General features: G+C 55.5%; 1 protein-coding gene across 1 annotated transcript in view; it reads right to left on the bottom strand.

The window, feature by feature from the left end:
* The window catches only part of ACOT7 (acyl-CoA thioesterase 7), an 87,814-nt gene that overhangs the window by 19,748 nt on the left and 55,286 nt on the right, over positions 1 to 12,780 (bottom strand). The window contains exon 7 of the mRNA XM_066265184.1: positions 6,433 to 6,549. Coding sequence (XP_066121281.1) covers positions 6,433 to 6,549 — 117 coding nt within the window. The remainder of the gene's footprint in view (positions 1 to 6,432; positions 6,550 to 12,780) is intronic.

The following is a 12,780-nucleotide window of genomic DNA, read 5'->3' as shown; positions in this document are numbered from 1 at the left end:
TGCACTCATCACTTGCTGAAGTTGAGCCCAGGCCCTTGGGTGGATCCCATGTTGTTCACACCCGGGGTGAGAAGACATCAGAGCAACTGCCTGGCCCCACCACCCGGCTCCACTGCGGTCCCGCTCAGGGCCAAGGGTGGTGTCCGGATCAGGAGACTGGGACTCCGGTCTCACTGGGCTGTGAAGGCACATCACACAGCACTTGAATCCGAGCCTGGCATTCGTCAGGGAGCAGAATTAGCAAGCAGGAGTGAGGCTGGCGCATATCTGTGGCGGCTGCCCGCCTCCTCAACCATCACTAACTTCTGTTTCTGAACCACGTGGAGCTGCCCGCCGTGAACGACCCAGGAGGGCTGGCAGATGCGCCCTGGCTCCCCAGCAGATGGGCACATTTCATCACGATGCCAGGGATTTGGAAAAGCAAACAGAATAATAAAAAATTTGCTCTTACCAAGGCTAAGAAGTTGCCAAGCATTTCAGACTTTAACAGCAGCCTGACCCGTGGTGGCGCAGCGGATAAAGCACTGACCTGGAATGCCGAGGTCTCCGGTTTGAAACCCCAGGCTCATCTGGTCAAGGCACATACAGGAAGCAACTACTATGAGTTGATGTTCCCCAATAGAACCTCTTTCTCTCTCTATCCTCTCTCTAAAATCAATAAATAAAATCTTTAAAAGCAGCTTAGCATTTAATCTCCAAACAGAGCCATGGCAGTGAACCTGCTTACAAAAAGCAGGGGGGCGGTGCAGTAACTTTGGTATTTCTTACATAACACACACAGCTTTTTCTGGAAGGTTCCTCATTTTCAACGGTCTGCAGAGATCGCTTCTGAACAAGAAAATTTCAGCTTTAGGTTTCCACACCCAAGGCTTCCCAACCATTATATTAAAGGTACCTATTTTCTCCCTTTGATTTTTCCCAACAGTTCCTCAGTCTTTTGTCTCAACTAAAAACCAACAAACCAACAAAAAACCAGAACTGAAGCCAGTGACCTGTACTAAGCAAGCTCACGGTTTTCAGCGTCATGGGCTTGCCCGGTGTGACGCTGGCATCCCAGTACCCAGCCCGCCACTGGGACCGCCCACACCTCCGCCCTGGCGGTGCCGGCCCTGCGTCCCACACGGGGCACTCAGCACACCTGTGCCGGGTGAGAACCCCTGGGTTGGTGGTCTCACTGTCAGTGGCCATTTTCCAAGTCAAAGGGTCAGTGACATCGGGCCCAACACCAATCAGTACCACAGACAAAGTGTCCTCAGCGCACACCTGCTGAGTTGCCTGTAACCCGGCTGGCACGTGGGTGAAAAGGGGGCCAGGCCCTAGCGGACTCTGAGCACCAGGTCAGGGGGACAGGGCTGAATATGGCCTGCCATGGCAGCCATCCCGGCCACGAGCAGAGAAACGACAGGTCACCAGTATTAAAGACTGTGCGAGGGCTGGTCTAGCAGGGACAGCATCCCAGAGCACCTGGTTGTAAACATCAGCCCGCTACCCCGCCAGAGAGCTGCCGCGCGTCCAGTCCCGGCACAGGTCACCAGAGTGCTGCAGGGTGTGCGGGGTGGACGCATGGAGTCCTCCCTCTTCAGCACACATCCTTCATGTGTGAGCTTCGTGGCCGAAGCTCAATGTTGCCTTCTGACCTTCAGGGCAATGTCCTCAGGATGCAGAGATGTGGGCTCTGCTTCCTGACAGATGAGGCCCCAGCCTGGCGTTTGGCTGGTTCCGTCCAAAGGGCAGCACTTCAGAGTAGGAAGTGTTACCAGAGGCTGAATGGAGATAGAGCTAAGAGTCCCCTGCCTCATAGCTGCTGAAACAGTCACCCCGGGTCTGACTTCCCGTCCACTCCAGCTCTCTCTCCAGTGAAATGTGCTGAAACGGCTAAGTCAGAGAGCCACACTCCATCTGCTAAGACACCACCTGCGGTTGGCAGGAAAATGGTCCCCAAAGACACCTAGGTCCTGATCCAGGGAACCTGTGGACTTAGCAGATGGGATTAAGTTGAAGACCTCGAGATGGGGAGATGACCCTGGATCATCAAGGTAGGCCCAATGTCACCACAGGGTCCTTATAAGAGGGAAGCAGAGGTCACAGTCAGAGGAGACGGGTGACAAAGGCAGAGGCTACAGGAAGGGGCCAGGAGCCAAAGTACGCGGGCACTGTAGCAGCTGGAAAAATCAAGAAAACTATTCTGCCCTGGAGCCTCGGGAAGCAGGCAGGCTGTGCACCTTTCGGCTCCTGCCTCCACAGCTCTAAGAGAACAAGTCTGTGTCACCTCCCGCCACCAGGGGTGAGTCACGACAGCAGCCATAGGGAACTCACACATAGGTGGCATGTGCGGCTGGCAATGCATTTTAACGTCTGGGCTTCCCCCACCGTACAGACAGGTCAGTCTCGGGGAGTCGGGGGCATCATCCCAGGAAGACCAGGAGAGGGGTGCTCATGTGTGTTGGCAGGAGGGAGGAGTACCTTCCAAGGCTGTGTATCTGAGAGATGGGGTGTGGCGAGGTGCCAGGCAAGCCCTTCCCAAACGAGGTGGAGTATCGCCCATCACCATCAGGCGGGAGCTGGCCGTGGACAGCTGCTGCACTGTGGGCACAGCCCCGGGGCACTCAGTCTGCCTGTGTGTGCCCGGGACCACCTGCCAACACTTTCATCATTCCTCGTAAAGTAGTCCTTATACAGATTACGTTTCACACTTGACTCAGGAACGAGTTAATTCTATGCCCCAACAGAAAGAGGGGCTGTCCCTTGGTCCACACTGTCCTTGTCCTCACCGAGAAGCCCGGTTCCCTGCTGCTTCCTCTTCTTACTTTGGGGGTTGACCTCGTCTCCTGGCCATGCAGTCACTGGTCCTTCCTCAGGGCCCCAAGCTGGGGACGCACAGAGCCTTTGAATATGGCTTTAGGGGGGCTCTCTCTGTGGTCAGGTACTGGGGCTACCCCCACACCTCAGCTGCAGGACTGCCTTTTGCAGAACTGGACCCTCCTGCCTGACCAGGAGCTGGTGCAGTGGATAGAGTGTTGACCTGGGATGCTGAAGTTCCAGGTTTGAAACCCCGAGGTCACCAGCTTGAGTGTGGGATTGTAGACATGACCACATGTTTGCTGGCTTGAGCCCAAAGGTCACTGGATTAAAGTCCAAGGTCACTGGCTTGAGCCCAAGGTCGCTGGCTTGAGCAAGGGGTCACTGGCTCGGCTGGAGCCTGCCGGTCAACGCATGTATGAGAAAGCAATCAATGAACAACTAAAGTGCCACAAAAATAAAACAAAAAAAAACAGGCGACGCCCTGAGTTTACCGGTGGTCCTCATAAGGGAGGGACTGACAACCACGTGGGCAAAGAGGCACAGAGGAGACTTTACAGAATCAACTGTAAGGAGGGATGGAATCTGTGGTGGGTTCAATGGTATCCTCAAAGATAAATTCACTGAGAACCGCAGAATATGACCTTATTTAAAATAAGGGTCTACAGATGTAAATCCTCCTGGGTTATCCAGGTGGGCTCTAAACCCTACAACAAGTGTCCTTACAGGAGGTAGAAGAGAGGAGGGAGAGGGCCACATGCCGTCGGAGGCAGAGGCTGGGGTGAGGAGGCCACACACCAAGGGATGCGCGGAGCCCCCGGAGTAGAGACAAGGCAGGCTCCTCCTACAGCCCTCCGAGGAAGCACAGCCCGACACCTTCGGTGTGGACTCCGGGCCTCCAGAGCTGGGAGAGAAAATTCCTGCTGTTTTAAGTCTGTCATCATGTGTCGTGCAGCCTGGGGACACTCATACCCGCTCTTCACAGCACTCAACTGCCACTGCTCGCACGTGGACACGTGTGCTGGGGCTCCGTGCCCGCCAGTGGTCCCCGGGGCTCCGCGGTGCGGCTGCCTAGCCCGCGGAGTGGCAGCAGATCTGGCCCTTTCGGCCCCATCACAGTAGAGCAGAAGAGAACGTGACGGGGGGCAGGGACAGAGGACCCAGGGCTCAGCGGCTCAGAGGCTGTGCCCTGGAGCAGCCCGCAGGTTTAATGTGATCTCAGCAGACTCGCATCAGAAAATCAAGAATGCAACAACCAGCAATGTCAAGCTGCATTTCCAATGCACGGGCATGCCTGTTGTCAAGACTCCGGAACCAGCGGCCACCAGGCTCACCCTGCTCCTGGCAGGAGCACAGGACGTGGGGGGCAGGGGGAGCTGGTGGAGCCACAGCGCCTGCAGAGGCCTCTCCCCTGTGGAACTGGAGACAAAATGTGACAATTCCATTTCTGCAGACGGTGAAGCCTGTGCTACCAGAACGGAGACCTCAGCCCCCGAACACGAACGTGACCATCGCCAGAGCCACAGCACAGAGCAGAGCCGACACCTCACAGGGGAACAGTCCTCCGGAAACAACAAATACCGTGTGACAGTGTCTGACAGCCCCTGGGGGACACTGGCCCAGAAACCGGCCAGGTTCCATAACTGTTATGTTGTTGGCCCAAATCCCTTCACACAGCAAACAAGACATCACCTGAGAAAACAGACCAGCCAAACACAGGCCAAGGCAGGGACCCCTCTCCATGGGGGCAGCCCTCACCCTTCACCGCCCAAAGGGAGCCCGTCACAGGGGGGATGTCTGCCAGAAATGGGCTTCTGGGCGTGAATGCCCCTCTCTGCGTCAGGGAACGAGAGTAGGCTCCCAGAAATGGGGGTGTGTGTGTGTCTGTGAAGCAGAGCCCTGCATCAGGTGCCCGTGTGGTCTAGATTGCTAAATCAATCCCCAGATGAAGCATTCTCCTCCAGCTCGAGGTCGCGGTCTCCCTGAAACTCACGATCTCCATTGACCCCAGGCAGCCACGCATCTCCTGCCACCTCCACCTCCCTCGAGAGTTCATTTTGGTGGTTGAGGAGGGAGGGCGCAATCGGGGCTTTGTAAGGGGCTCTGCACTTGTAACCGAGGCCGGCTTTGCATCTCTGGGAGCCTCGGGGGAGGACAGAGCGCAGCTGCTGACTAGAGGCACCAGGAGACTTCTGTTCCTGCCCAGGAGACCTCAGAGGCTGGGGAGCTGCTACACAGGGCAGGCCCAAGGGAAGTTGATGCCTTTTCCACTGTGGGCTGTGAAGTGTATTTGACAGGGCAGCCCCGGTCACCGGGATTTACCCAGGGAGCTGCCCTAGAAAGACACAGGCCTGGCACCCTTCCCCAAGTTCACACCAGCACCGCACACAACGCCCATGGCCAGGAAGGATGAGCCAAGATGGACAAGAGCCACTCGTTCAGGGCAGATTCTATAGCAACACTGTGGCCCACGTCCCCGGGAGACCTGCAAAGCAGAGGGGACCGGGGCTGCAGATGTCCTTCTCCTGACCGCAGACGCACCCAAGTCTAACCTGGGTAAGTAAGGAAGCTTCACCAGCTTTCAGTGATGCCAGAGAGGTGAGGGGACCCTCCGCCCTCAGTTTCAGGGTGCTTCAAGCCCAGCACTCAGGGGATGCTGCTGCCAGGTGTGGCCTGCAGTGGGGGGAACAGCAGGGCCAGGCAGCCTCAGCGGGACCGGCAGCGCCCTAGGGGTTGGTGCGGCCCCTGCGGATCTGGATGCACCGCTCCACTCAGACGTGCTCCTTGGGGCTGGTGGCGGGAGCGTCAGGCCTGCCTTTCTTCTACTCTGTCACCTCCTGTGGCCAGGGACCAGTCTGGTCTGACAGCTTTTTCCAATGTGCCGTTTCCACAGCGAGGCTTCTTCAGAATCAACACCAGGCTCCCATAGCCCTGACACCACCCTGCACCCCAGTGAGGTGTTACTTTTCAGGGGCACAGGGCCTCCTCTCAGAAGACACAACATGACAGAAACAGCCCCATGTCGGGAGAGGACACTTGCTTTAAATCTTCAAAGCAGCAGTGATCTGAGATGAGTGGGAGCACCTGGGCCCACACAGGTCACAGAGGAAATGTATCGAGATACACAAGCTCCGTCTCCAGCCCTGGTCACCGGGACCGCATTTCTGTGTCAGAAAAATGCCTAGGCAGAGCGGGAGGGGCGGCTGAGGGCTGCAGGCAGGGGGCTCTCCTGCACTGACCCTGCTACGACCCACACTGCAGATTCCCCACTCCTCCCGGACTGGGAGCATGCCCCCTGAGATCTGCAGGCAATCGTCACAGCTACTGTGAGCGCAGGCCCTCTGCAGGGCCGCTCACTCCATTCAGGGGGCATTTTAAGATGATGAGCTTATGCCATTTTTTAGCAAGATAAAGGCTCCAATCGCATTGGAGTGAGAACTTTTATCAGATTGAAAAATCGGATGAACAAATCCTGGGCTCGGTGCTTGTCCGGACAGGGCACGACTCTGGCTTCCTGTTTCTCAAGCCAAATGGGTCACTGCCGGGGCCCCTGGGTGTGGACCACAAGCAAATGGTAGGAGGGACCCAAGCAGTCACAGGCAGCCCCTCCCCCTGTCGGCGGAGTTCCGTTACCTTTTCTGATCTTGTCATGAAAGTTAATGGCATCCACGGAAGCTGTGACTACATTGGTCTTGCAGTGACGTGCAGCCACGATCCCAGCCACTTCGTCCATGAGCTTCATGGTGACACCTGTGCATAAAAGAGGCATGTGGCAGGTTCGACATGGGGGAGGCGAGACGGTTTCCCATCCCAGAAACAAGCAGGGTAAACACCCCCCAGCAGCCGCACAGCGCTGGGGGCGTGCGGGGTGGGGCGGGGCAGGATTGGGGCGCGCGGGCTGGGACCACTGAAGCTGATATCAACTGGGCCTTCTCGGGAACTTCTGAAGTTGACCTCAGCTGATGTTCTAGGCCACTAATACAATGACAGTCTTTCTCCCTAACCTCCACAGAGATTTTACCCTGCTAGGGCAGTCGCATTACAATACCCCCTAGGTGCTGCACACCTGAGTGTGGGGAAGAAGGCAGTGGAATCAGGGCCTTTGGACCCTGCCAGTGGGGATGGGAGTGGAGCAGCTGCAGCCACTGTGGAAGCAGGTGGCAGCTTCACAACAGGCACTGCTGCTCCTGGGTGCACACTCAGAAGGGTGATAATGCACACACACGTGCACACGGTTTCATGACAGCATCACTCACAACAGCCAGAAAGCAGTAACAACCCAAATGTCCATCAACTGATGGACAAAGAGACATGGCCCGTCCACACAATGGAACGTCACAGGGCAATAAAAAGAAACAAAGAGCCACTATGCTGTGACACGTGTGAGCCCTGAAAATATTGTGCTGGGAGCGAGTCAGACACGGAGACCGATATGGTACGGTTTTGGTGCGTGAGACATCCAGGACCAACTCCAGACACAGAAAGCAGACTGGTGGCTGCCAGGGGCTGGGGTCAGGGGTAGTGGGGCGCGGCTGCTTGGGGGCACGGAGCTTCTCTGTAGGGGTTGCGGCAGCGTTCTAACACTGACTGTGGGGATGGTACTGTAACTCTGGTTGCACTAAAAATCAATGTCCTGCAATGGGTGACGGGCATGGCACGTGAACTGTATACCTCAATAAAGCTACTGTAGGAAACAGTCACAAACAGAGAGGCAGGCTCACGGAAGGCCCAGGTGTCTTGAAACACCTGCTGCACCCCCCTCTATTTGATGGGATCCCGACTGCATACCTGCTAGCCCCCCAGCCCCTGATCCTGCCCCCAGTACAACACAATATTATACTTATTCCATATTTAAAACTTAAACCATATGCCAAGATTCAACAGTTTTGACCTATAAAAGCAGAAAAGATACTCACCAACCTAATAGCTACCAGAAATCTTAGAGTCATGTGCACTTGCCCCAGGATACAGAATGGTTTCTGAGAATCCAGAGGCAGCCCGGCCTGTGGGGCGCAGTGGAAAAGGCCTGGACCTGGAATGTGGAGGTTGCTGGTTCGAGGCCCCAGGCTTGCCCGGTCAGGGCATATATGAGAAGCAACTATGAACAGATGCTTCCTGCTCCTCCCCCAACCCTTCTCTCTCTCAGATCAATAAATAAAACCTTTAAAAAAAAAGAATCCAGAGAGGCAGAAACCAGACCCCATGCACTGCTGCCAGCCAGGCTCACGGGGAATTGTGTAACTGACAAGGAGCTCGCAGATGTAACCGCCTGTGGGGCCAGGCAGGTGACCAGGAGGCTGGAGGGACATTTCCTGAAGGACAGCTGCTGCTGGGCCCTGCCTACTGCCACCCCCACCCCAGGGAGGAGGGACCTGAGCTACCAGTCTAGAATCTGCATGTTTATAAGGAATCCATCAATTTTTAGGCATTGGATTAATGAAAACTTTGTCTACTGTGAGGAAAACAAAATACAGTACAACGAAGAAGAACAGAAGCTCCCGCTGCCCCGGGCCAGGGCTTCACGCAGAAGAACGGGGGAGACAGGGAGGGCCACTGTCCTTTCCCTACTTCTCTGTATATTTGAGCAGTTCTAGAATAAAGAAATGTTTTTAAAAATTAGTGTTCTTGGTAAAAAAAATATTATGCATTTATTACCATGGTGTTTTCTTAAGGAAGATCTTGCTAACTGGTGACAACGAGACATGACCGATGGGGCGCAGACTCAGAGTAGTCGGGACTTGCCATGTGAAAGTGCGTTCAGCTGGGTGGGAGGGGACCGTCCTGCTCAGCCAGGGAGGGAGGGAGGGACTGTCCTGCTCAGCCCCGAGGGAAGGACTGTCTGGGCGGGCGGGAGGGGACCATCCTGCTCAGCCTGGGAGGGAGGGACCTTCTTGCTCAGCCCGGGTGGGAGGGACTGTCCTGCTCAGCCCGGGTGGGAGGGACTGTCCTGGGGACAGTCCTGCTCAGTCTAGCTCAGTTGGGAGGGAGGGACCGTCCTGCTCAGCCTGGGAAAGAGGGACTGTCCTGCTCAGCCCGGGTGGGAGGGACTGTCCTGGGGACAGTCCTGCTCAGTCTAGCTCAGTTGGGAGGGAGGGGACTGTCCTGCTCAGCCCCGGAGGGAGGGACCTTCTTGCTCAGACCAGGCGGGAGGGATTGTCCTGCTTAGCCCGGGAGGGAGGGGACTGTCCTGCTCAGCCTGGGTGGGAAGGGGCCAGCATCCCCACTCTTCAAATTACCAACAAGGCTCACAGTCAATGTAGAGACAGGGTAAATGAAACGCTGGGGAAACTGATCTTTTAGATGGAAAGGGGCACAGGTGATGGAGGCCGGGGGCCACACAGGCTGAGGCAGCCAGGCAGGGCAATGTGACAACTGGCTTTAAGCAGCTCAGCGCTCTAAGGGCCTAGACACGGGGTCCCAATATGCTCTGCAAGGAGTCTCTGTTGCGTTAAACAGTTATTAGACCTGGACACGGGCAGCCTTGCCTGAGACCAGCATGAGGCCCCTGCCCTGTCCACCCACAGCAAGGGGCCTGCCAGTTAAGCCCCTAGCCCGTGACCAGAGAAGCAGTGATGCCCCTGGGAGCAGGGACAGCCACCGGCGTTTACTGAGGGCCCGGGAGGCACTGGTCACACACTGAGACTCGCCAAGGTCCGTCAGCCCCTGGAGGGAGGGGGCTTTGTCATTCTCTGATGTATGCCACATATCCACTCAGGGTGAGATCGGGACAAATACAGGACACAGGGTGAATAAATGAATGCGAACTCCTCCGTGACAGAATCCCTATGGAGCAGGCACTATCACTGTCCCCATCTGTCAAAGCAGGAACAGGAGGCACAGAGAGGCACATGTCCAAGGGCACAGAATTCACTTGGGATAGAGTGGGGACCAGCCCATGATCACAGAGCACCAGAGGTCACACAGCATTACCTCTCCATGCAGGACAGGGGAGAGTGGGGCTCCAAGTGACATTCCTCACTACAGTATGATTATGGAAAAGGGAGTTCAGGATCACAGCGGGAGGTGGGGGGAGGGGTCTACACAGTCAGTGTGTAGGGTGGGAGGCCGTGGCCCCAGCACTGCCAGCTCGGGCCACCGGGCAGTGCCATCAACTCGGAGGGTCTCTCTGGGGCAGGAGGAGGGTAAGGAGGGGGGGGGGTGAAAAGGAACAGTTTAAATTAGAAGTAATGTCTACAATGCAGAAGGTACAATTAGCCCTTCCCTGCATCCCTGAAAGGCAGACACTGTTAAAAGAGGAAAAAAGGAGAGAGGTCAGAATCAGCTCCTTCACTGCGGTTGTGCCCCATTTATCCCAAACGCTGGCAGAGATTCCACAGGGACTTCACTGTTAAAATGACACTGCAGCCTGACCAGGCGGTGGCGCAGTGGATAGAGCGTCGGACTGGGATGCAGAGGACCCAGGTTCGAGACCCCGAGGTTGCCAGCTTGAGCTCAGGCTCATCTGGTTTGAGCAAAAGCTCACCAGCTTGGACCCAAGGTCGCTGGCTCCAGCAGGGGGTTGCTCGGTCTGCTAAAGACTCGCGGTCAAGGCACATATGAGAAAGCAATCAATGAACAACTAAGATCTCGCAAGGAAAAACTGATGATTGATGCTTCTCATCTCTCTCCATTCCTGTCTGTCTGTCTCTGTCTATCCCTCTCTCTGACTCTCTCTCTGTCCCTGTAAAAAATGACACTGCAGGACCCAAAGCATAGACCAGCAGCACGGGCTCTGTGCCCAGGGTTGCCACGGAGAGGGCGTGAGCAACTGGGCGTGCTGATGCCAGATGCCCCATCAGCCCTGGCCTGGGACCCCAGGCTACCTGCATCTCGTGTGACATGGAAGCAGGCGCCAGGTGGGGGCATGCCTTACTGTCCTTATGTCCGTGCCCAATTCCAAACCTGGCATACAAAACTCAGGAAAGGATTGCTGAGGAAGGGAGAAAGAGAGGAGGGAGGGAGCTCAATCAGTGGACCCCCCCTCCCCAGCAGCCAGCTCCCACAGCCAGCTGTTGGGCCTGTATTTAGGCAACAGTCTGGTGCAGTGAAGGTGAGCCAGGAAAAGGCTGCTTATCCAATCCACAGAAACCCAGAGCTGGGTGATCTAGACGACTTGTCAGAAAACAAAACTGAAATTCAAAATTATCCTGCTATGTCTGTGGGTGGTGACATCTACAGAGAGCCCCGTCCTGAGCCTGACAGCCAGTGGTGAGCTGTGGCAGAGGAGGGGCTGGGTGACTGCAAACCTGAGATGAACCCCAGTGTCGGGGAAAGGGACTGGCAGGGACTGAGCGCGCGGACTCTCGGACAACATCGGGGGTTGATCCCAGCCATTTGGAACAGCTGTGCGTGATGAGGGCGGCAGGAATGCCAGCACACACCCTGCAGGACACAGGGGCTCCGGCGTTTGTCCCCACTGGACTGGCTTGCCCACTTCCATTCATCTCCCAAGGAAGCCACAGTGGCATCAGGAGACGTGACAGCAAGGCAAACTTTCGGGCTCAGTACATGGCAAACTCCAGTGCTGGCCTGGGAAAGGGAGGCCCGAGTGCTGTGGAGTCTGAGGGCCGCTGGGTTTCAGAGACGGCAGCGGGAGTCTCTGCCAGGGAGCGGGCCTCGCGGGGAGCGGCAGTGGCTCCTGGCCGCCTGGACTGGTGCTGTCACAAACAACAGACATCTCAGCGTCGCTACAGTGAACCTGGACACAGGAAAGCATCCCCATGGCCCTTTGGGGTTCTGTGCACAGAGTGAATTCTGGTGACTACTTAGAACAGTGATGGGCAATCTTTTGAGCTTAGTGTGTCAAAATTCTCCCAAAAAAACGAGCATATCTCAGGTGGTGTGTCACTTTGAGATAAACAGCCTAACCAGAAGTCCCAGAACTAGATGCTCTGTGCCAGAGTTCTGTTGTTTTGGCCTACAGACCTCCGGCACAGAGTGTCTACACTACAACAAATGTTTTATCCTCGATTCCTGCACCTGGCTGTGCAGGAGCCGAGGATGAAACATCCTTCTCAGCATGCGGCCCCATACTTCTGTGGTATGCGGCCGCATACAGCCATGTGTCAATGATAATGGCTATGCATGTCAGTGCTGACACGTGTGTCATAGGTTCGCCATCACGGACTTAGAACTGATCTTCTAAAACCAGGATGATCATAAACATGTTGATTTCTAGCTGTTCTCCCCACTTCCCGGTGAGAAGCAAGCCCGCACCTGTCAGTGGCTGGGGCTGCTTCTGACAGTCTCGTTGCCTGTTGCTAAGAGAAAGCCACAGTTCAAACGGCCCCTGCAGAATAATGGTAACTAAAATCCACATAACCTCATCTCATCACAACATCTGTAGGGATTATCATAAAATAAGTATGTGTGACTGTGACACAGTGTATTGCAATAAAGGCATCAAGTGAGAAAAGTATGTTTTGTTCAAAATGAAAGTGTAAACCCACCTGCCTGGTTTGAGCCTGGTTTCCTCCTAAGTCTGCCACCTGGGCCCTGCGTCTTGCCAGAGGGAGCCACCAGCCCTCTTTGACTCTGGGAGTCACCATCTAGCTCTTTACTTTTTACACTTTAATTAAAAATGTCAACTACCTGGCCCTGGCTGGTTGGCTCAGTGGTAGACCATCGGCCCAGCATGTGGGAGTCCTGGGTTCGATTCCTGGTCAGGGCACATAGGAGAAGTACCCATCTGCTTCTTCACCCTTCCCTCTCTTTCTTTCTGTCTCTCTCTTCCCCTTCCACAGCCAAGGCTCCATTGGAGCAAAGTTGGCCTGGGCGCTGAGGATGGCTCCATGGCCTCCACCTCAGGCACTAGAATGGCTCTGGCTGCAATGGAGCAATGCCTCAGATGGGCAGAGCATCACCCCCTAGTGGGCATGCCGGGTGGATCCCGGTTGGACATATTTGGGAGTCTGTCTCTCTGCCTCCCTGCTTCTCACTTCAGAAAAATACAAAAAAAAAAAAAAAAAGTCAACTACCTAA

Source organism: Saccopteryx bilineata, chromosome 3 (genome assembly GCF_036850765.1).
Source record: "Saccopteryx bilineata isolate mSacBil1 chromosome 3, mSacBil1_pri_phased_curated, whole genome shotgun sequence".
Classification (NCBI taxonomy): Eukaryota; Metazoa; Chordata; class Mammalia; order Chiroptera; family Emballonuridae; genus Saccopteryx; species Saccopteryx bilineata.
Note: the sequence above shows the minus strand (reverse complement) of the source record. Positions and strands in the feature narration are given on the sequence as shown.